The sequence below is a fragment of the Excalfactoria chinensis genome, chromosome 8, assembly GCF_039878825.1.
Source record: "Excalfactoria chinensis isolate bCotChi1 chromosome 8, bCotChi1.hap2, whole genome shotgun sequence".
NCBI classification, from domain to species: domain Eukaryota; kingdom Metazoa; phylum Chordata; class Aves; order Galliformes; family Phasianidae; genus Excalfactoria; species Excalfactoria chinensis.
The window spans coordinates 20,002,155-20,026,646 of NC_092832.1; the positions used below are offsets into that span (position 1 = coordinate 20,002,155).

A 24,492-nucleotide genomic window follows, 5' to 3' on the forward strand; every position below is an offset into this window, starting at 1 on the left:
ATGATGGTTGCCTTCATTTTCATGGCGGCACTGATGGTTACAGCTTATTGATGTTTTCACTTTAGTGATTTAAAGCAGAATACATTTTGTTATTAGCACTGGTTTCTCTCATTGCTGCTTTAATCAAAGACGCAATTTAAGGCATAGGATTGCGTGTAATGGTAAACAGTAGGATAATGCCTTGAGAGAACAGAATATTAATGTGCTTTTATTTCTCAAAACTGAGCTTATAATATATCCAGGATTGCTTGGCACCAAAGGCAGACACATGGGGCTCTCCCTTTCCCAGCACTGGGGGCAAGTGGCTGTGTGCGTGCTGGGACAGAGGGACACACGGGTGTCACATCACAACGGTGCCTTTGGAGTGAATGAGCAAGATGGAGTTCTGAGCACACAGAGGTGCTCTGGCTGAACAATAGGTCACCCCACATCTGGAAAAGCTGTGTCCAAAGACCAAAATAACGCAATACCGGTCTTTTCCATGAGGTCTGCATTGCAAAGCAAGACTGAAAGTAAGATCTGAGCGCTGCGCACTGTCCCTCCAACATATCTGCCATCCCAGTGTCAATGGCTCCCTTCCAGTGGACCTGACAGTTTGCATTTCAAGTCAAGATTGAATGTTGAAGTTTTGAGCGCTTCCCTGTGCTTCAGGCTATGCCGAATTGCCCTGAACGGGAAGGCACCAAACACAGAGAAGCCATCTGTGCCAAACCACTTGGTTCCCACTTTACTGAGCCACGATAGTGTGATCTCCAACAGTTGAATGTGGGCCACAACAGGCTGCTATAGCTGGAGGACTGCAGGAGGAAAGGGGACTGAGCCCACGGTGCTGCCAGCCTGACTCACTCAAAGATGAGAGACTTTGGGGTGGGCTGAGCACTCCTGAGAGCTGAACACAATTGCTACTATTAGCAGAAGCTCAGACCCTGCTAGGGCTTTGCTGGCACAAAGCAGAGCCTTGACCATACTCCATTCCATAACCAGACTTGCACTGTGCAAGCACTGGGATCTGCGAGCTACTGAACTGATGGCTGCATCCCACACAGGATGGAGCAGACTTTGTCTTCCCCTGCAATTACACAGACCCAGCCCCTGAAATACCACAGTGACTGCAAAGCATTTGCCACCAGATTAAGGGTATTAACCCCTGTGCCGTGCTGGGGTGACGGGACGAAGCAACAGCAGGTTCCCTCCCCACGTTCCCTTGCTTCTAACAGGGACTGCACCTCCTCCTCGATGATTTAAAGCTTTGGTTTGTGCCGTTGTAGGCTGCAGAAGTGTTGCCTTGCTCCACCCCAGCTGTGGCCACATTTCTGTGGTGAGGAAAAGCTCGGCAAGCATCCCCAAGTAGGGTGCTTTGGTTTGAAAATTATATATCGCATGAAAAACCTGTATTAAAGAATAATATGCGGTCTACAAAAGCATCTAAATGAAACACTTCTATGTTAGGAAGTGTCTTATTTACAGCTGGCTGGGCAGCCTACATCCCCTTCCTTGTGCTGGGCACGCTGCAATGAAAGGGGCCAAAAAATGGGCTCACGTACACAGGGGTTGCAGCACAATGCATGCACAGAGCTGGACTTGCAAGAAATCATACATTAGGCGTTTCCTAACTTAAAAGCACTTGGCTTTGCATTGTAAACAACATTCTTTTAACATTAATAAAGTAAAATAAAAAGAGCACAAGGTCTTTAAAATCAATTACTGCAGTGTAGGTTAGGAGAGGGGTGCCCAGGATGGGGGCACGAGGGGTGGGCAGGGGGTGAGGGAAAGGACACGGCGCGCCGGAGTGCTGCTTTGGCAGGCAGTGCCGGGCCAGCTCTTCAGAAAGTTCACGTTCAGTTATTGTGCTGACAGGCTGCCAAAGTTTTCCTGAGGAATGCAGGCAGCAGAAGGGAAATGGCCATTTTCAAACTTTTTTTTTATTTAATAACTCAGCCAAACCAGAGTTGGAATTTCATGGGAAAAGCGAAAGGTACATCTCTAGCCTCAGGGCATCATCGTGGCCAAATTTCAGAGGAGAGGAGGTGTCCGACCATCTCCGGAGCAGCACACGCTCATGTGCTCATAGCCACCCCAAGCATCATCTCTGCATGCGAGTGCTCCCCCCCCGGCTCCCCCAGAACACCAGCACTAACACACAGCTCTTACGTAAACCAAACCACCGCAGCGCCAACACAGAATGCAAATCCTGTTTAAAAGGATTGCAACTTGGACGCTTGGGTCGTCCCCAACCCGGTGCCAGCCTGCAGCCACGCATGATGCTCAGGGACCCCCAGCCCTGCAGTGGGAAGCTTTCTCCCCACACACTGCCAGCACTTGGGGTCTTTCTGCACAGAGGCAGGGCTGCCCACACCCTGCGCTATGGCACTGCAGGGCCGTGAAGCTGCCATTCGCCTTCTATCTCCCCCTGCGCTAATTCCTCTTGTCATTTCACCAGCGACAAACAGAGTTAAACGGAGCAATCCGTTACAGAAAAGCCCTGGCAGCCCGACTGTGGAGGGTTTCAGCCCATTCCCATTTACACTGGCTTGAAAAAAGGTTTTGCCTCGGGCAGCTCCAGTTACAGAAGGATCGGACCACACTCCGGTCCCTTTGTACACTTCGCATCTCTGTCACCCTGCCAGGGCCTTGCTTGAAAATGGTGAGCAAAATGGAAGGAGACTTGGTAACAAGTTCAGAGAAATAAGGGAGAAAAGAGCCACCCTCTCACAGTTCTGCAACCAGGACGTTTTTGAAATGTAACACTGTATAGGAATTTAAAATATTTTTCACTTCCTTTATTCATTACTTTAATGCACTGGCATTGCTCCCTCGGAGTTTTATTTATTTCTTTATTTTTGCAAGGAATGTACAATAACCACTCTGTAAATTCCTCAGGTCTGATTTTAAGAGGAACTGTAGAACTTTATTCATGGAGGAGAGGAATAATCCCAATCCCTTCCTGCCGTAACTCCTTTTAATATACAGAGCAGCACGTCGTTTAATCGCAGTGGGAGCGTTAGAGAGAAGAATGCGACAGCAAATCTGGGGACACAGAGATGTCCCTGTACTGCTGCCACCCCTGGGACCTCAGGGTCCCCATGTTTGGAGATGGTGCAGCACAGCACCTCTCACTGCTGTTGGATAGACCCAGGGCAGGGACTCCTGGGGGTGTGAGAAGCCGTCCATCTGGCCATCAATCCAGGCCAGGAATTCAGTGCAGGCGGCTTGTTGGCTGCTGCTCTCCTTGCAGTTACATGCATGCAATCCATCGTGTGCTGCTCCTCGCTCCGTGCACTTTCCCTGTCACTTTTCCCAAATGGAAACATGGCTCTGTTTGCTTTGGAGATCGTTTTCCCTGGCTTTCTCTGTTTAGCAGTAAATAAGTGCAAGGAAGAATGGCCTCTCAATGCCGAGCAGAGAAGTAAAATGAACAGTCCTATGTAGGGTTAGTGCTTATAAACCACTGCATGGATGTGATGCCTTCATTGGGCAGCCAGAGAATGGGACACCATAATTTGGTTGAATAATCCCGAGTTTCCAAGAGAAGAGCATCAGTTCAGGTTGGATATTAGGAAAAAATTCTTCTCAGAAAGAGCAGCGATGCTCTGGCACAGCTGCCCATGGAGGTGGTGGGGTCACCATCCCTGAAGGTGTTAGGAACCATGGGGCACTGAGGGACGTGGTGAGTGGGCATGGTGGGGGGGGGTTGGACTGGGTGATCTCAGAAGACCTTTCTAGCTTCAGTGATTCTATGATTCTAATTTCTTGGAGGTTAGGTGGGATAAAGTAAAGAAACTGATACTGGCCCCAACATATATTGTGTTGGAAAGGACCTGAAAGCCCACCCGATTCCAACCCCTGCTACCATGGGCAGGGACACGTCCCACCAGATCAGCTGCCTATCCAGCCTATCCTTGAGCAGCTCCAGGGATGGGGAATATCCCTTCAGCAAGGGCTGTTTCCTTATCAAGTGCTGCCTTCAGTCCCCAGCCATTTGGGAGAAAGCTCTTCATAAAAGGAGGGAGAAGATTAATATTATTTTTCAACAGTGTAATGGGAGGTTTCCACTCCCAAAGTGCTTCAGAACCATTTTTGCACAAAGCCAGAAAAATTCCATCCCCAAAGGAGTGAGGAAAAGAAAAACATATTAGACAGAGTTATGAGTGCCTAAATGAAGGGTTGGTGGGAATGGAAACTACCACATCACTGTCACCCCGGGCTACTGCAGTGTGATGCTCTTGGGATGGGAAGGCTGTTGGGGTCTCAGCGGTGTCTGCAGCCCCAAGATTCATATGCACCGATGACATGGGACTCTTGGTGCTTTCTGGTAGGGTAGGGAGAAAATCCTTTTGATAAGGGACAGGTAAATGCAAAATATGATCCCAAGGGCTCAGAGGAACTCTTCTTTGAGCCAGCTCTTGGCATCTCCAAGTGCTTGGGGTTACCCATCCAAGAAAAGGGATGGAGCAGGCATGTTCCTCACCTACTGTTGCCCTTAAAAGATAGCTTGGGTAGCACCTCAGCAGGGCACTGATCTCACATCCAAGTAAGAAGAAATCCCCCCAGCCCCTTTGATGGAGACTGCAACCTATGGAAGCAACGATGGGAGAAAGAAGCTGCCCAAATAACTAATTCATTGTTACAATGAATGAGATGGTGAATGGAGACAGGGATGGTGATGTGGGGATAGCACAGAGCAGCCTGAGCTTGTGATTGGCCAAGAATTTGGACCTGAGGGATTTAGAGCTGCCTGTGAGCATCCCTGCTCAGCCCCACACTAGGAGCAGGGACAGGGAGCCCTTCATTTCAACCAACATGGCAGCAATCCCATAGGATAAGTATTCATAACTCCCTTGGCTAGGGCAGCCTGCATTTCCCATAGCTACTGCTTCCCAGAAGCCAGAGGACATCTCAGCCCTGGCTCTGCTGCCTCGGCTCATGCTTCCTTTCCATCCCAGCCTGCAGACCTGGCACAGAATTACTGCCTGCTTTGCATCGTGCTGGGCTCCTGCCACCCTGCCAGCCCCCACGCTTGTCCCTGGCAGCAGCCCCTTGCTGCCCCCGCTGTCCCACACCGGCTGCGAATGTTTTCTGTTCCTACAGAAATCCAGCTGAATATAAGACTGCCTTCGCTTGCCAAAGAGACAGAGCTTTTCTCTTGCTTTTTAGTTGTGAGCAGCAGTGATTTTTGCTCAGCAAAGTCCAGACGAGAGGACCTCAGTGCCTTGTGGCAGAGACACTCTGTGAGTGACCCATGGCCACCCCCTGTCCTTGCCTTTTGCAGGTCACAGCTGGTGTCATTGTCCAACCTCACATTTTGAGAAAGGCCTATCAAAGGAGGACCTCATCCATCCAGGGGCCAGAGACTGGTTGTCCCATCTGGCACCAGCTGAGCCCAGTGGAAATGCCACCAGCATAACAAGCCAGCAGCAATCCCAACCTGTGAATATGCTGACAGCAGAGAGCTATTCATCATCAGCATCACTGAAGTGTTCACCCACAAACATAAAGCAAAAGCATGGGGAAAATGAGGGAAGTGCCCACTCCTGCAGGAAGTCCCCTGAGTGGGCATTGGGTGCTCAGGGAGCAATAGGCGGCACGAAGAGTTCAAGCCTTCCAGTTAAATACGGGAAGGAGTTAGCAAGTCTTTGTGGAGGCGGATTAGAGGCAGAGGTAAATGCTCCTGCTAAGTGTAATCTGCCTGGTTAAAAGCTCAGCTCAGCCACTATCCCAGCATCTTCTTTGCTTCTTATAGGAGACACAGCTTCGGACAGCATTTTTTGGTTCCTTTGGCCTATTTATAGACCCCAGAGATGGGGCAGAGCCTCTCTTCCTCTCCCTCCTCCCCAATTTGGGTGCTGTTTGTGTTCCCCCCGCCCAGTGCCCCCTTCTCTACAGGATGGGCTCAGTGCTGGCAGCCTGGGGCTGGCACAGGTAGGAGCTCACTCACCCTGGTTCCTCAGCAGAGGTTGTTACCACTCATTCCTCATCCCTTATCCTGAAGCCACTGGCCACCGGCCCAGTGCTGGCCTCAGCTCACCCAGCTGAGACCAGCTGCTGAGATAACCCGTCTGCATCCTGCGGGTGCAGCAGGAGGGGGATTATGGCTCGTGGGTCAGGGCAGGTGAAGGCAGCTCCTGGTGATATGAAAAGGGCTGGTAACAGGAACAGGGCACTCTGCTACCCCACCATGCCAGGGAGCAGCCATATCCATGCCCCCCTGATCAGTGAGACAACATATGAGAGGATGGGGGCTACGCTGGGTGTGATACATACAGGAATCCCACATACAAATAGCAAAATACATGACTATAAAAACATTTCACCTCTGCTCTTTCTAAAAGCCCTGTTCCCAAAAGGGTTAGCAATGAGTGGGCACAAGAGGGAGGCAGCTCTGCTTGGACCATCCTGCCCCATGGCAGCAGCACCCTCAGTACTCTGTCCTCCCTATCTCCACAGGTTGTATACCCCTGGGTTTCAAGTCTGGAGTAGGGGGCTGAGGTGGGCAGCACCGTGAGGATATCATGAGTCCAGACCTATCTAGAGACCAGAGGATGAGAAGAAATGGAGGAGAGCCTGAGGCCCCTCTGTCTTCATCCTCATCCTCAACCCCATTCTCAGCCCTAGCCTGAACACCATCTTCAACCCCATCCCCATCCCTATCTCCTGGGCTTGCAGGAATACTCAGGGCACCGTGCCCTCTCTGTGGCCAGGACACATCAGTCCACTTGGGCAGGCACGAGGGCTAGGTGGCTCCAGGAGCTTGTTAACCTTAATCCTCCCCTGGATTAATACCGAGGGGAGCTGGGGACAGTGGTTAAACCCACAGGAGTGCAGCACAGGAGCACAGCGCTGGGGTGAGGAGGGGACAGAGGGCATGGGAGAAGGGCAAGGAGAGGAGCAGGTGGTCCCATAGCCTAATCATACGTGGCCGTGGATTTTGTGGGCATGGTGCTGGGCCCAAAGGGACAGGCAATATGATGGCTGGGGCATCATGAGTGACAGAGCGGTGCTGCAGGGTCTGTCTTCATGAAACCCTGAGATCAGTCTAGAGGTGTGGGGCTGTGAGCCCTGGATGGAAATCTGCTGTTGGAAGGATGCTCTTTTGGGAAATGCCTCTTCCTGGGGCTGAATTTTCAGCTTGACTTGGAGGAGCAGCACAGGGATGCTCAGAGCCTATAGATCTGCTGGGGTGCTGCATGCCAGCTGAGAACCCACCAGCTCTTGACATCAGCGGTCCATCCTTAAGTATACTAATGGGGCTTGCATGCCCACGCTGGGGAAAAGCATTATCATCTGTTTCCCCACTTCCCCATTAATCAGAGAGAAGTACTGACAATCCCATGTAGCCCCCTGACACCCATGTCCGGGCATGCCCAGTCCCAGCAGAGTCACAGGTGCCCATGGATGAGGTTGGCATCCCACAGTAGCACAGGTACAGCTCTCCTCTGGGCATTACCACTGTAGAACCATTTCACTGTGCTTGAATGTGTGGGGCTCAGCATCACCCATACAGGGACCGAATCCTCTGTGCATCCCAGGAAAATGCCATGGGATATCGTCACCCATCCCAGCATCACCAGTGTCACCTTGAACACGGCCTGGTAGCTGCCTCATTGGGCTATGGGGCCATGTGCCTGTCCCCTGCAGCTGCGAAGCAGGACAGGATGTGCTGTCCTAAGTGGCATCTTCACCAGATCTGATCCAGCCTTGCAAAGCCACAGCGCCTTCAATTCCCTTAGCACTCCAAATCTGCTACTGTGCATCTAAGCGGATTATTTTAAATACCCCATGATGGACTGCTCCTTTGTAATATAATCCAGCCTCGTGTGTCCCATTCCCCTCCTATTTGCTGTGATTTAGCTGCAGCTGTGACAGCTAAAAACCTCCCCAGCTCCCCTTGCTCCCTATGAAACATTCTTCATGCCAGCCCTGTCCCCAGATCCTGCTCTACTTTGTGCCGTGGGACCCTGGGGATGCTCCCATTGCCTCCTGTGTGCTCCTGTAATGCATCCAAGGCCAGATTCCAAACCTTTCACCCAGAGAAGACCTGTGCAGGAGCACTTTTTGGGTGGATTTTGCCTGCTCAAAATCATCAAGCCTTAGCACATCCCAAACCCATATTTTAGGGATGGAGCAGGATGGGGTATCAGAACCCCCAGCTCCATGTGTGGAGATGGCAGAGATGCTGCTGCTTTTCCAAGCACTTCCCTTTGGGGCTTGTCTGATTAATAAGGGCTTGTTATTTCCAAACTGTTTGAAATCGTGTTTATTTTATCCGCCGCCGGATCCCTGTGACTCGGGGCTTCATCGTTAACTGCCAAAGATGAGTGACAGATCCCGCTAATTACGGCTAATGATGGCCTTAAAGGATTCTCCACACACACACGTGCATTTGTGTGCACACATGCCGAGGGCCATTTATAATTTAAAGTGGGGAGATTCGTTAATGTAAAGCATGCCCGGATTAATTGCCGAAAGGCAGCACTGCGGGGCCACGGGCAAGCAGGAGGTGCCCAGAAGGAATCCGGATAGCAAAACCCCTTATCCTGCATCCACCCTTCTTAAAATAAAGGGACTCTTGAGCTCTAGGGAGGGATGTGCTGCATACACAGGGGGGGGGTTCTATTTCTTTCTGCAAGGGAAAAGTCAGAGCTGGATGCTCCACTAACAGCAGGGATGGAGCCACTTGGATAGGCTTCTGGCTGGAAGGAACGGGCTCAGGTCAAGCCTGATGGCTCAGGAATTTGTCTTGGATCATCCATGCTGTTCTGGACCCCAGAACACTTGGGTTTCTCATGCTGAAGCACTCCAGATGTTTCAGTTTAATGCTTTTATGGCAACAGCTGGTAGAGGCGGCGGTGCAGAGCTGTGCTGATAAATGCGCAGAGGATGAAAGGTTATGGCTGGTCCCTAAACACAGAGTGGGGTTGGCCAGGTGGGTCATTACCAAAACCCCCACCACTGCAGATCCCTTCCCAGTGTTTCTTCAAATGGAAGAAATCGGCCAAGAGAGCAGAAGCTGAGCAGCCAACACTGAGGACCTTTGAGCCACTGGACCAAAAAGCTAGCAGGGCGGTCTGGGTGTTCTGCAGTGCCCTAACCTGTGAGTCCAGCTTTTACCAAGATCCAGAATGGCCCAAACTTTGTTTCTAGTTGACTCCTACCTAACAGATCAAAGCCAGCACAGCTGACCATTGAGCTGTGAATGCCCCATCCCGGGTGGTGCCCAAGGCCAGGCTGGATGGAGCCTCAGGTATCCAGGAGAGAGGCATCCAGCCCGTGGCAGGACTTGGAACTTTGGGGGCTTTAACTTCCCTTCTCACCCAACCCATTCTGTGATTCTATGATTCTATGATTCTATGATTTTTCTGCTCGGTGACCCCAAAACATGGCCAGGGCTTCCTGGAGAGCACCAAGCTCAATGCACCTGAGCCTCTGGTTATCTCCAGCATCAGCTGTCCTGGGGGTACTGCAGGGATGTGGGGCAATGTCCCCTGTGCCATGTTTGTTCTCCTCTAGGAAGCTGCTTTTCTTCCCCAGGGAGCACAGGGAAAACGTTTTCCACCTTGCCAGATGAAAATGGATTCGCAATCCAATTTTACCCGAGTACCACTTCAGTGATTTTGATGGAGCCGCTCTCAATGCACACTGGTTTGAGCCAGAGGACAGCTGTCGTGGTTTCATAGAGCAGAGGTTCCTTATCTGTGTCACCTTTGATTACTGTAATTGAAATCCTGCTCTGATCTGATCTGTGCCCCAGCATCTCAGCTGCCTGTACGGCTCCCGGCTCGATCGGCCAAGTGACGTTAATAGATTTTAAAGCTGGGCAGGCCTGGAGAATAACTGTGTCACCGGCAGCCACCAGCCACTGCCACCCCGCTGACACCACCAGGATCACATTGGGCTCAGCCCCAAACCAGAAGGGTGATACTTGCTTGAGCCATCCCAAAACATTAGACAGAAAGCGGGGAATTATTTCCACCAAGCGCATGGAGGGGCTCAGCCCTCACCCCAGCCCCTTCCTCCCCAGCATTATTGTTTGGCAGCACAATACTGTGGGTTTCCCTGACCCCTTATCAGCCCTGGCCACATGGCTGAGGAGGAAAAGGGCTTCAATCTGAGCAGAGTGATGCTTCCGCTGGTAACTGGTCCTGCTGTCGCACACCACGTCCCTGCACATTACCCCCATTCCTCTCCTCCAGCAGCATGTAGGGGCTGGGCTCACCTTCTTGCTGCTACTGTCCTCACTCCATCATTAATTAAACACAGGCTAAAATTAGCCATGAAGGCAGCACCACTGGGATCTCCCACTGGCATCTGACTGAAGAATGCAGCAAGTGGGTCAGGCATGCCTCCCAGCCTAGGGTATCCTGCGTGCTTGGGATACCCCATCCTCTGCTGCATCCTTAGGGATGCTGGCAGAGCTCGGGCTCCATCCACATTGTGAGGATACTGTGGGAACAGCATGAGAATCTGAGACAAAATGGAGGAGAGGGAGTGCTAACAGAGACCTCAGCTCAGCTCAGCCACTAAAATGACAGCACTGACAACTTCCCCCAGCTCAGCTTCTCAGGGTAGTGAGCAGAAATCCCTTGCTTCATCCCCACACTCTGAGTAGGAAACGGGGCCATCTCCAGCACTAGTGGGAAGCATTGGGATGGTTTGGTCATCCCCTAGGCTCAGCCATCCCATAGGTTTGGCCATCCCTTAGGCTTGGCCAACCCAGAGGCTTTCCCCTCTCACTGCCTCATCTTCACTCGGGCCAGAGCAGCTGGAGAGGCGAGAGGCTCCTTCTGGGATTGCAAGTGTGCACATCCTTGTCATGTTTCTCCCCGTGCCTTGGGGGATCTGTTATTTTTAGCTGCTCTCCCTATCTCATGTTGCTAGCTAGGCTCTTGCTCTCTTTCCCCCCCCCCCCCCCCTCCCCAGAGTTAATTTGTTTGCACTGTATTATCTTCAGATGACGGGAGCCAGAACCAGACATCTGCACATGGGACAAGCTGCCTCTGTTTGCCCACTCCGTGCAGTTTTAGGATGAGTTTTCCCCATTTTTTTAACACTCTCTGCTGCTCAGGGACTCCCCACCGCCAACCCCAAGGGTTGAAACATGGGAAGGGGCAGTGGAGGGACAATGCAGCCTGGAGATGCTCTGGCCAGGGGAAGGCTCACCCCCTTCCTTTTGGCTGTCTCACAGGCACTTTGAGGCTGATTTCCCAAGCCAAGTTCTGGCTGCTCATGGCTGCATCCCAAAATACCGCCTGAAAGCAAAGCGTCCCCGCTGCCATCCGCTTGCTGCCCTGCCACCACTCCGTCACACTCTCAGGGACAGCAGGAGATGCCCCCACAGTATTTATAACTCCAATCCCTTTTCCTGCCCATTGCTCCTCTCCCCTTCCTGGCACACTGAGCAGTGTGTCGCGGCTGCAGGACTGACACATAGACAGTGACGAAGGGGTGACTGCCATGGACCAGGACAGCTGGCCCTGTCCCCTGCCAGCAGCACAGCCCCAAGCAGGACCTGGGCTTGGAAACTTCCCAGGCTGCACTCTGCCAAACCCTGCTCTGGAATGGGGACACCTCATCCCTGCTTTTTCTCACAAAGGAACTGAAGTGGTCACATTTTCTCTCCAAAGCTTGGGCAAGGAATGGCGGTGCTCCTGCTCCCGATGCTCTGCTTTGCCTGCCTCCTGCCCCCATGTTTGGCTTTTCTATGTGTGGGGTTTTTTGTTTGTTTGTTTGTTTTTGTTGTGTTGTTTTTTTTCTTTCTCAAGTCTTTGCTGCATGGTGAGTAAAGGCATCCTGCTGTCTGAGGGCTAACGGCTTGCTGGAGAGATAATAAAGCAAAGGGGAGTAAATTAAAGTGCCTATAAATAGCAGCAGGAGAGGAAAAGGAGATGAAGTCATCTTCCTTCAGCTGAGCTGGTATTTACATCACTGCTTCCCTCTGCCTTCCCTCCCCCTCACCCAGACTGGGAACCAGCCCCAGGGCTTGGGGTCCTGCATGAGGCTCTGTGTGCCCACCAGGCCCCAAAACATCCCCATGTCCCCGCACTGGGTATGGCTTTGGGGACATGCTGGAGGGCACAGTGGAGAGCTCTGGATGCAGCCCCAGCCCACGTACTGGCAGAGCCCCCAGGGTCACCTATTCCATAGGTGACTTCACTGCCACTGTCCCCATACCCGTGGGGCCCCACGCCCCGCTGCCACCAGGTATATTTATGCCTGAGTCAGGATGAGGTCACAGCGTGGTTTCCTCCATGTCAGCTCCCGGCTCCTATTCCCGGGCTGTTTGCACACATTGCCGTGTTATTGCTGGGTATTTATAGCCATTTGACAGTGAGAATTAGAAAGCGGCGGCTCCACATACACCCCAAAATAATATCGGTGCCGGGACGTAGGGGGTGAGGCCACGGCCTGGGCCAAGGTGCACGGCCCCTGCCTAATAATAATTCTTCGCTCTTTATATATAGCACCGCAGCTCCCCAAAGTGCTTTGCAGGCATTTAATTAAGCTTCCCAACATCCTAATGTGATGACAGTTGGGTAATGACCTCCTCCTTTTGGATATGGAGAGCAGCAGGACCTGTCCGGTGGCACGCAGCACGATGGCATGACTGTCCTGGCTCATAATGACGTGTCCCCAGTGGCAAAGTGGACCCAAAAAGGTCATGGGGATCCACTGAATCTCAGCCACCCCCTGCTCAGTGCAGGGTAGGGATCATCAGTGCCACCTCAGGGTACAGGGACAGCAATGGGGATGTCACCATTGCCCAGAGCCCAGGGACAGCAGCAGCTGTCCAACATCTGGATCAGCAGGGAAGAGATCAGCTGACAAGTCTGAAGGGCTGATTTATGAGCAATATTAGGAGCTGTAATCCTGCCTGGCCTGGCCACCCTGCAGGGACCTGAGGCGATGACAGGGACCAGACATATTACAAGGCAGGAAGGCTGGAAGCAGCTGCGGCTGCTGGGTGGCTCAGTGTGGGGACGGGGATCCCACAGGGATGGACCTCTGTGGTCCTCAGGGTCTGCAGGTTGGGTCACCAGTACCTTTCCTCCCTACTGTATCCATCCATCTTGGGTGCTGGACCAGTATCAGTGGCACCTGCTATGATGAGCACAAGGTGCCACTAGGCAGGATAGTCACAGCACTGGGATGTGGCCAGCCGAGGGCTGGGGCTTAAACAACCACAAATCATAACCAGACAAGCAGCACACTGAGCCCCTTCCTTCCCCCAAACCCACAGAGGACAGGACCACGTGTGCCTGTCCCCAGGCCATGCCACCAGTTCTGTCCCCTCATCCAGGTATCACTTACCAGGGGCTGCTGGCACCTCGGCCGCCTCGCTAGACACGATGAGTGACTCGATGATCCTGGCACAGAGCTCAGGGTTTGCCTCGGTGCTGCAAGGACATTAGGGTGAGTGTGAGGGTGGCAGCAGCTTGGTGTCCCCAAAGGTCCCTGAGTCGACCACCCCAAATCACGTAAGGAGGTGATGCTTGCTTGGAGAGATAATGGACTCAGGTTGCACTAGGGCAGGTTCAGGTTGGATATTAGGAAAAATTTCCTCTCAGAAAGAGCAGTGCTGCAGTGGCACAGGCTGCTGAGGGAGGTGGTGGGGTCACTGTCCCTGGAGGTGTTCAGGAGTCATGAGGATGTGGCACTGAGGGATGTGGTCATGGTGGGGCGGGTTGGGCTGGGTGATATTAGTGGTCTTTTCCAACCTTAATGATTCTAGGAAATGGCCTCCCAACCCACATGTTTCCATACAGCATCCCTGACACCTGTGGGACATGTATGGCCGAGGGGTCTCACCTGGAGGATGCAGGGCGGAGGAGCAGCTCCCCAAAGATCTCCCCGAGCAGCTGTGCTGACAGCCGGTTCTTGCAGGCAGACTGGCAGAGGTGGATGAAGTGCTGGATGAGCTCCTGCAGCAGCAGCATGTGGGGCTGTGGCAGGGCTGGGGGGGCCAGCAGAGCTCGGGCACGCTGCCCACACTCCTCCATGCTCAGGGTCTCTGTAGCAGAGGAAAGACCTCCTGTCATTGCCATGAGGATGCAAGATATTGCACGATGAAAGGACCTTCCCACTTGTCACATTTTGGGGATGGATCCTGGAGAGCACAGGACCCCTCTCCCAAAAGTTTTGCTTTTTGGTATTCTGGAAGCCCTGGAGTTTTGCCTCTGCTCCTTGCAGGACTGGACTGCAAGGAGAAATATTGGGCTGTGAGGGAAGGTGCTTCCCTTTGAAATTGCTTAACCCAGCTAATTGCTTCCTAATTGCTTCTTTATCCTTGGAATGGAGGCAGCCTTTGATTTCTCCTCTCCAAAGGGGAATGGGAAGGCAGCATCCAGGTGCCCCCAACTCAGCAGTATTTCTGCTGGCACCATTCCTGCACGGGGCTGTGCCATCCATCCACATCCTCACTCAGGAAGAGCCTTCCCCATGATCCCTTCTGCCCTCACAAACAACTCCCCCACTCAGGACACGGGGGCCATGGCATGTATTAGTGTCATAGATATGCGACCCCATGACTCACAACTCAGGTGGTTCTCTCTTGGGGATCCTGTGGCCTACTGCTCTCACTTTGCTTCCTCACAATTTGCCATGTGTAGGATGGGATGCTGCCAGCTGCCCACCTTGGGATGTGCCCCTGGTGCAGTGCCTCCGGAGAATGAGGAGAATAAATGCTAGGGGTTTCTCAAAACTCCTCCACACCATAAAACACAGGGAAAGCCCAGCTCTGCTTACCTTGAGCCATACAGAGCAGGTCGCTGCAGAGTGTGGGAGGGACAAGGGGGGCTGGCAGCTCCTGCAGGTACCACTTCAGGGTCTCTGCCAATGTCTGGGCATCATACAGCTCCATGTCCACATCTGAGACACCTGCAAGAGACCCAGCAGGAGCTCTGAGCCTCCCGTCATGGGACAGCACCCATAGGGTGGGCTGAGCCCCTGTCTAAGTCCACTACAGACATCAGGCACCAATGGTTGTGATGGGTCAATTGATTATCATCTTCCAGCCTTTAATGATCCTGTGATTCTGTGGCTCTGTGTGTGGGCATGGTGGGGATGGGTTGCTGATCGGACTGGATGACCTTACGGGTCTTTTCCAACCTTAATGTGATTCTATGGAATGATGCAATGCTGCACAACCCCATGACTGCGGCAAAGCATGTGAGGAAGGCTGAGATCATCCCAAAATGGGGTCAGCCCTTGGGAAACGTGTCCCGTGCTCCATTGGAGCCCCATGGCCAGATTCACCAAGGGGACATTACTTCAGCTGTCCGTCCAGGCATTGCCTCATGTGTTTGTCTTGGAGGTGCCAGCCCAGCCAGCTGCTGGGGGGGACGCATCCCCTTTGGCAAAGATGTTGAGGTTTCAAAATCTGGATCCGATCCGAACTGGAGCCAAACATGAAGGTTTTGAAATGTTCCTCACAGAAGAAATGTTGGAGCGGGGTGGGGAGGAAGTCCCGAGGTATTTGGGACCAATTGGGACGGTGCATTTATAGGAACTGAACTGCTCTCCTCTGAAGGAGAATATCAGAAAAAGGAACTGTGCATTTTCTTGATGATGGTGTTCCAGGCCCTACATGGCAGTGGTCTAGAAGCAAGGCATTGGGTTTGCCATGTCCTGAACACCCTTCCTTTCCCCTCTCTCTGCATTTTTATCCCCAGATGCAGCTCTGTGGAAAGCAGGAGTGTTCGGGGAGGTGCTCCATCTCCAAACCCCCAGCATTTTCAAGCAAATAAGTGCTTTGAGCCTCCAACCACTTCAACCAGCCATAGATTGTAAGCCCCGAATGGTGGAAAACCGTATTTCCTAAGGGCAGGCCATGGAACCCAAACTCTTATCAGGATTTGAGCACTCTGAGCTGGGTCTTCTCTACCCATCTCCCCTCTTAGAGTGTGCTTGGAGAGCAGCTCCCCCAGAACATCCCCACCAGGATGGTGCCCATCTCCCTATCCAGCTGCTCCAGGAACACAACCCATGGCAAGTCCCTTACCAACAGGGCTACAGTGCCTGGCTCTTGGCTCAGTGACCGGAAAGCAAACAGATTGAACAATCCCAAGGCAAAGCCTTTAACCCAGAGGCTGGAGACGCTACCTCATCTTCAGGAGCGAGCACTCTGCTAGCCACAAACCAGCCCTGAGCCTGACAGGGTGGCTGTGACAAAAGCTACTGCACCATCATGACCCAGGTCAAAAATAGTATGAGGATGGGACCATGTGCAGGATGCCAGCAGGGAGAGGAGAAATGGGGAGAAGTGGAAAAGTGCCCATGGGAAGGGTTTGTCTGCCACGTTCCCATCACCAAACTGCACAATTGTAGCCTCCCTACAGGCCATCAGTGTCCCATGAGGTGCTCCAACCCCTGTGTTTGGCTGAAACACTTCAGCTTTGAGGATGGCGGGCAAATGGGCAGCAACAGCCAAACCCCAAACCTGTTCCACCCCTCCAGTTGATTTGCTCTCAGACATCATTTCCATGCCAAAATCCCTCCTGCATCTGCCCTGGATGGGCACATGCCACCACGGAGGTCTCACTGGGGATCCATCAAACGATGCTTATGCAGATTGGGGAGAGCAGCCGCCGCCTGTTCTGTGCAGGGAAGGGGATGCCAACGGGTGCTGCCCGAGGCAATTAGCCTGTGGCTCTGCCGTGGCCTAATTAGCTCATTTGCATAACTGGGCATGAGCTTAGGGGTGTGTTCAAAGGGAAGGCTCAGCTGATATCAAAGCAAGACTGGAAAACATCCTTGCACCCAGAGAGAGCTGCAGAGGGGAGACCGGAGGGGGGTTACCCTGCTGCCAGCAATTACTTTCAGGTGGGACTGCTCCCATTCAGTCTCAGTTGCTCAGATAGAAATGGCCCTACCCTGGTGCCCGCAGCCTCCTGGGCATGTCCCCTGCCCTAACTCCTGTCCCTGGTGCGGGCTTTGGGGTGCCTGGAGCTGTGCCCCTTGAGATGCTCAGCTGGCAGCTGGGAAGGGTTAAAGAGAAGAGTGGGCAGGGAGCTGCCCCCGCTCTGCTATCACAGGGAGATGATAACCCCGTAAGAAGCTAATGATGCTGCAGAATGAGTCACGGTCCCCCACGCTCTCCAGATGTTCCAGCCCTTTCCTGGAGATCCCTGTCTTCTCCCCAGCACATGAGCAAGGACAGAGGGACCCCATCTGGTACCACAAAGCAGGAAAACACCCCCCAAGCCCCCAGAAGCCTACCTCAGCCCTATACCAACCCCCTAAGTACAGGGCATAGTATGCACGTGGGAGCACCCCAGAGAGGGAGAAAGGCTGGGGGCTCCCTTTTGTTTCCTGTGCAATGTGAGACCCTGCATTGCAGGACAAGGGAAGCCCCCGGTGGGGCAGGGGGCTGAGGCTGAGTCAGGTTGGGTGGGAAATGACAGGATCTCTCCCAGCAGCTGCAGCAGGGAGCTGTGAGAAAGGCAGCCCCATGGTGCATGCCTAAATTGCGGCAAAAAGAAAGGAGGAGGATGCTTGGCATGGCCCAGAAGGGGCTGGAGGTTATGGAAACAAGAGGACTGAATGGAGCCTGGGAAGCAGCCATTCTGCCCCATTTGTGCCATGCATGTGGCCAGAGGTAACGGCTGCATCCCATATCCCACTGCCAGCTCAGGGATCCCATGTGCTCAATATCTGCAGGGAATGGCATGGGCTGAGCTGCAGTGTGATGCCTCTGGGTCTGAGGTCCCCGTGGCACAGTGGTACCCCAAACTTTGACATCTAGAGCTGAATGAAGATTAAATCAGGACCTTTCTTCCCATCCGTGCCTGCCCAAGGACCTGATCTCGGAGCCTCCCAAATATCCGTCCCACTTGGGGGATTTCCCTGTGGAATTTCTCTGCCTTTGACTCAGCCTTATTGTCCCGTCCCTGTGCCAGCCCTGTGGTCACCCTGAGCTTGGTGGCTGCGGCACAGCCCTGCCCTGAGCTCCTGCAGCCCTGGCTGGGTTTTTCCCCACCGTGTACCCCGGTTTGGAGCGCTGGGACCCCTCCCTGGAGCCGAGGTGGGGAAGGCGTGAGGCATGAGTCACGGGCGGCCACTGCCACTAATTCACCCTTCTTTCATCCCCACCAAATATAACAGATGAACTCATGCATCCTCCCAGGCTTTGACCGCTGCAGGGTTTATTTACAGGTACAAATGAAGAGCAGAGCCGCAGGCACTGGGGTGCATGGAGTGAAGTCATTATGACAGGGCTGACAGCATGGTGTGGGGACACTGGAGTTCTTGGAGGCTCCATCCCTTTGAGAAGAGAATGGGGGGACACAGCCCCCACCACGCACTGATGCTGGGGAGTGATGCGAGCACCCTGCTCCGACCCACTGCATTCTGCCCAGCAGCAGCTCGCAGAGCCCACCGCCACCGCTAATCCCCACCGAGCCCTGACCTAATTCCTGGGCACGTGAGCGTGTCTCCAGGCAGACTGTGCTGTGCTGGGGCCGGAGATCAAAGCAGGAAGGACAGCAGTATGGCACCGAACGGCACCGCTCGCCTGGAGACAGCGGCTCCAATCCACTCTGCTGCTGCGGGATTCTCCCTGGCACCCGGCAGCTCCTGCCAAGTGGCTGCTTCAGAGCAGTCACGAGGAGAAGGCAGCTCCAGATTGGGACCCGGAGACAGTGCAGGGGGAGAGGACGTCACCTGTCAAAGCAGGAGGGGCTTGCACATCTCGTGCCCATGGGCAGTGGCATCAAACAGTGGCATCACCCCAACCCCAGTGTTCAGTGCACAACATCTCTGATCTGAAAGCTGTACTAAAGCCATCCTCTCACCTGTGCTCAGATGTCCCCCTCCTGCAGGACATTGCCCTACTCCCGTGGCAGTGGGGACAGCACCGGGCTGAGTTCCACTATCCCAAATTTCAGTGTGTTGGAGCAGTGGGGCAGCCCTGGGGCTGGGGGACACATGTCCCCCCTTCCACCCTGCCCGCTTCCCACCTGCACTTGCTGCTTCAACCCATCCCATCCCCATTCCACCCCCACCCCCATCACTGTCCCCATCCCCAGAACTGCAGACACCACCAGTCCCCATGGGAGCCATTCTGGGGGAGACACAGAGGCAGCCAGGAGGCTGTGGGTGCACAACCAGAGGAGCTTCCCCCTCCTTATCCAAATGTGAGATGCTCTTGTAGTGTAGGGAATGCTTCATTTTCTCAGACACATTAAGATCTGGGAGTTTGAAAGCCAACTACTGCAGCCCCTTCTCCTTTTTCTTTGTGGTTTCTAGAAGTTTTTCCTCTCCATCTGCCAAACAGCAGCATGAATAGGGCATTCACTGGGACCCCAATACCTCTTCCCCAGACCTGCTTTTCTCCCCAGCTGAGGCAGTTTTTCGTTCCCATATCTCATTTCTCTCCATTCCCTAAAATTGAGCTTGACTTTTGCCAACAGAGATGGGATCCAGACCATGGGGATGGAGACCATGGGGAGCACGGGGCCAAGTGTGACCTTCACACGCAGATCGTGCCCACTCCCAACCTCCTTTTCAAGCACTGATGTTTTACAGCCCAAATGCCACAAAACCCTGCAGGAAGATGCAGGGGGAGTGATGTCTGCATCCTGCACGGGGCTGAGCATCACCCCCCAGCTGTGAGCTGGGGGACCCCCAACATCCCCCTGTGGAGCCGCTCTCTATGGGGAGCACTGGGGGCATGCGGTGCCTGTTCCCCCGCCCGGCACGGACTCTGCAGCTGAGAGCAGGGAAGCGATGAGGTCATGTTGCTTAATATAGCGATTTCATCACAGCCCTTCTCCCCAGCAACACGGTCCGGCTGCTGCCGGCTCAGGCACTGCGGGGCTGTGCCTGGAGCCTGAGTGCCGCCCTCAGGAGCAGGGCACGGGGTGCCTCGGTGCACCCCACTTCCAGCAGCAAACCCCATGTCCCCCATCTCCTCAAATAGGAACTTTGTTTTCCTCCTTCCTTTTTCTCTATTGCACCCACACGCTCCCTGTTTCTCAAATAGAAGCCTCAGAAGTTTGCAAACCAGCTTCTAGTAAAGGGCTCTAGCCAAAACCAACAATCTTTTACTTTCTACCACTGACACTGGGTGCCAGCGCCCTGCAGTCTGCCCCATTCCCACTGTTGCATCTGTATGGGCAGCATCCCAGCAGGACCAGATGAGTGCGGGGGGGGGCTCAGTGTGGGCAGTGCCTTACTGATCTGGACATAGGGCCTTAAAAAGGTCGGAAACTAACCCAGCCCATGCTGATGGGGTCAAGCATGCGTGGGATGCAAGGAAGGATGCAAGCATGGACTCACCTGCCAGAAGAGCCTCCTTCAGCTCAGCGTCACCCAGCACACCGGGGTCTGATCGGTAGAGCAGCTCACTGTCGAGACCTGTGGAGCAGCAGAGAGACAGGGATCAGTCACAGAACCTCAGATCCTCTCTCTGACATGCCTGTGATAGAAGCAAGGAGGGATCCACACTGCAGGATCCCTCACTCTGCCATTACTGCAGGGGTACCAGCATACTCAGAGTGAGGGACAGCTCTGTCAGTGCACCAGGAGTACCACTGACAGTGGGCCGAGTGGGTGGCTGCCCCTTGGCTGCCCATACCTTGCTTTTCGAGTGCCTCGATGAGTCTGGCCATGGTCAGCAGTGCCTGCTCAGGGAGTGCTGGCTGCTCGGTGTGCTCTGCCTGCCCTGAGAGCCCTGTTGGGGAGAGATGGGGAGAGGGGCTTGAAGCGAGCTTCCTCCACTCCTGTTTGTTGTGTGCATTGCTTCCCTCCCTCCATCCCTCCCTCTCTCCTTCCTTTCCCTGTTTCTTTCTCCCTTCCTTCCCTTCTTCCTTCTCTCTTCTTTCATTTCTTTCTTCCTTCTATCCTTTTTTCTTTCCTTCCTTCCATCCAAATTTATTTTCCCTATTGGTTCCCCCAGTAATCCTTTAATGGGAATTTAAATGCCTTTTCTGTACTCAGTACAGAAATTTTGGAGACATCTGAGACTGCTTTAAACATCAAGATTTTGTTCCTCAAACAGTATTCAAGGAATGGAGTCCTTAGGTAATACAAGAACCATAACCCCAGCTGTACATGTTTTGACCCAGTTTTTCACAGTATCACCACCCAGAGAGAAGGTGAGTCCATAACAACTGCCTTCATAGTCCTTTTTACTTCCTTTTCTGTCTTTAGTAATCTCTCACTTCCAACTGATGATGTAATTGACGTTTCCCAAGAGGATACATCAGTCTGTTTGTGGATGCTCCACCCACCCATCCCTCCATCCCTCCATCCATCCATCCACCATCCATCCATCCATCCATCCACCCACCCACCCATCCATCCCTCCATCCATCCATCCATCCATCCATCCATCCATCCATCCATCCACCATCCATCCATCCATCCATCCATCCATCCATCCATCCATCCATCCATCCATCCATCCATCCACCATCCATCCATCTCTCTCTCCCCTCCAGGCTGCTTGGTTTGGGATCAGTCCTTCTGATGAACACCTCTACCTGGGCAGGTTATGCACCTGAAGTTGCCATATAGGGTGACTCAATGAGATATCATTGATGGCACAGAAGGTGCTGCTGTCACCCCTGGCTTGGCCATGCCAGGTCCCTTCTGGGACCACCACTGGGGAATATACAACATCTGAAGAAGCTGATGTCTCAGGAGCTCCCCTGCCTGTTTTATGCAGCCAGCTGATCTGTTTTTAGTGGAACTGCATTAAAAAATAATGGTTAATTAAATAAAGGTGCTGTGCTTCCCACAGAAGCTGAGCTCAGCGTGGCCAGCTCGCTTTCTGCATTTATTCCCTCTTTCATTCAGAAGACATGACTGAAAGGTCCTGGAGGTGATGTTCATGGGACAGCCAGGCAGGGGCAAAACAGCCTCCAAGCTCCTAGGAAGACCCCATGCACCAAACAGCACCTGGCTCCATACCAAAGCCATTTTAAGGAAGCTATTTAATTTTAAGAAGACCATTCCTTCCTGTGGTTCCAGCCCTGGCTCTGGGGCATGGCTTGGAAATGCATTTCCCTCCTTGTGAGCTGAGCCCTTCCTCTGGCTGGAGAAAACCCAGGGCACCCTGTTTGGGTCCCAGGGTCCCCAGCTGGCCCCGCAAAAGAAACCTCCGAAGTTTGGAAGTTTTCATTATAGGGAAAATCCCGTCAGCTGGAGGATTTGAGTTCAAACCAACACGCAATGGTACCACTCATCGCCCAGCAGAGAGATGTCCCCTGTCGCAGTGCTCCCGTGCCAGGAGACAGCGCTCACATCCCCATGCGGTGGCACTGGCCGTGGGGACAGGGACAGAGAGTGCCCATAGGTGGCAGCACCCCTGCCCCAAACCCTGCCGGTAGCGGGCTTTGCTCTAGCAAAATCATCTTGGTTTTTCCTATGTCGTTCATTTTAGTTGATCTCCCACTTGCCCAAACCTTGATATGTGCAGTGTGGGAGGGAAGGGGCCTGCGGGGAGGTTGAGGACATGCTGGGTCCTGGGGGGGGGTCAGTGGGAGATCCCACCTGGGCTTCACATGCAAGGCAATGATTTTTTGGGGCAAAAGCCATCGTTTTGGATTCCCCGATGTGCAGCCAAGCCCCTGCTTGCTGTTTCCATGTGGGCTGGCAGCTCTCATTACCCAGAGGCTGGTGATGGATGACCACAGCCCTCTCTGTGACCAGGTTTGATCCCAAGATATCTGCCCTATAGCACTGAGTTCTATAGGGCTCTGCCCTCTGAATAGCTTGGGGGAGAGGGCTGCTTCTTTGCCTCTGGGCTTAGCTGGGAAGGGAACACAGCCGTGTTTGCCCATCCAGGATGGCAGCACACAGCTGCTCACTCCTCCTTACCAGTGCCGCAGGAGCAGCAGGACTGCGGCTGCCTTGGTGCATTCAGGACATGAACTGGGGACGGTCACCCACATTTTGGCAAGGGAAGATGGAGGTGGCTCCCAGCCTCCCTGCTTGCAGGGAGCTGCAGGAACCGCATGGCAAAGCCCATGGGCAGCAGGATGGCAGCTGAGGATGGCATCAACGGCAGTGCTGCTGTGAGGGGGAGGGATGGGGGCAGCTGGGGGATGCTCCATGCCCAGATCCCAGGCTGGATCCCACACAACTGGGAACAGTTGCAAAGTAAAGCCTGGAAACCTGCAGTAGATGCTATTCCTGATCCCATCCCTCTGCTTCAGAGGGATGCAGAGAAGCAGCTCCCAGCATCTTATTGGGGTCCATCTTCTAGTGGGTGCACCCCCAGACCCACATCCTGCTCAACCCAAGGGCTGAGTGGTCCCCTGCTGCTGTCTGGAACCATATTTTGGAGGGGGATGGAGTCCTCACCAGCAGGTGCCCATGCTGCTCCCACAGCCCTGCACAGCAGCAATGTTTCCTCTGTCACATCCCAGAGGAAGAGAGGACCATGGCGTGCAGGAGTTGCACTAGATGATCTTTGAGGTCCCTTCCAACCCAAGCCATTCTGTAATTCATCCTAGGATTCCCCCATCCCCACACTCACCCCAGGGCTGGCCGGTGGGCGCAGGGGTCCCAGTGGGCGGCGGGGGCAATGGCCGTGCCTTGGCCTTGGTGGTGGTGATGCACACGGGACCCAGGTACTCCACGTAGGTGCCGGGGAAGTGTCCGTGCTCCTTGGTGCGCTCATTGAGGCCGTGCAGCCAGCCCTGGGGGCTGCGCTCATCCCCATCCTTGTAGTTGGGGGCAGAAAGCAGTGCAGCCCTGCTGACAGTCAGCACATCCCCGGGGCTCAGTGCCAGGTCCTCGTCCCGCTCCTTCTGGTATTCATAGAGCGCACGGTACTGCAGCCCCTCCGAGGAGGCCATGGGGATGGAGCAGGGAATGCCAGCGAGGAAGAAAAGATCGCTGCCTCAGACAGGGTACCCGCACTCCTCCAGTCCCAAAATTCCACGCTGATGCTCAGTGAGGTCGGCTCAGGGATCGCTGTGGAGGTGAGCAAACGCCGCAGACGCACACTCTGTCCCCTTCTCAGCCTGGTCTCCCTCTGCCCTTCATCCTCCCGGTGCTGGGGAGCACTGTTGGGGTAAAATGCAGCACATCAGTGCCCCCAACCCACGCCGTACCCTCACCCAGCGCTGGGCACAGCCACGGTCGGGCCAGCACTGCTGTACCGAGAAAGTACAGCAAGTCTGGAAAGTAGGGCAAGAGATCAAGCAACGTGCTTTTAAAATAGACACACGGGCTGAGCAGCCGCCCTGCAGCCTCGTAACAGCACACGGCTTGTGCAGGAATACGGGATTTTAGTGATTGCATTTTTTTGTTCTTCTTGTTAATTTTTCTTTTTCTTTTTTTCTTTTTAGTCTTTTTTCCTTAATGGCTTTTAAATATCTCTCAGACACATGACGGCAGGGAAAGACCCCTTCTGCCTCTAGGATTAAAGTTCACTTATTTGTCTATATATGAATGGACTAATTCTTATTTATTTCTTTATTTACGAATATCCCTCAGGCAGATAACAGCAGGGAAATCCCCAACCTTCCCCCCCCCCCCCCCCCCACC

General features: G+C 53.6%; 1 protein-coding gene across 1 annotated transcript in view; it reads right to left on the minus strand.

Moving 5' to 3' along the window:
• The window catches only part of PIK3R3 (phosphoinositide-3-kinase regulatory subunit 3), a 57,257-nt gene that overhangs the window by 32,523 nt on the left and 242 nt on the right, over nucleotides 1-24,492 (minus strand). Inside the window, exons 2-7 of the mRNA XM_072343470.1 lie at nucleotides 23,477-24,008; nucleotides 20,570-20,665; nucleotides 20,272-20,349; nucleotides 14,740-14,871; nucleotides 13,804-14,005; nucleotides 13,306-13,391 (exon numbers count right to left, since the gene is read on the minus strand). Of these exons, the coding sequence (XP_072199571.1) occupies nucleotides 13,306-13,391; nucleotides 13,804-14,005; nucleotides 14,740-14,871; nucleotides 20,272-20,349; nucleotides 20,570-20,665; nucleotides 23,477-23,798 (916 nt within the window). The 5' untranslated portion in view covers nucleotides 23,799-24,008. The remainder of the gene's footprint in view (nucleotides 1-13,305; nucleotides 13,392-13,803; nucleotides 14,006-14,739; nucleotides 14,872-20,271; nucleotides 20,350-20,569; nucleotides 20,666-23,476; nucleotides 24,009-24,492) is intronic.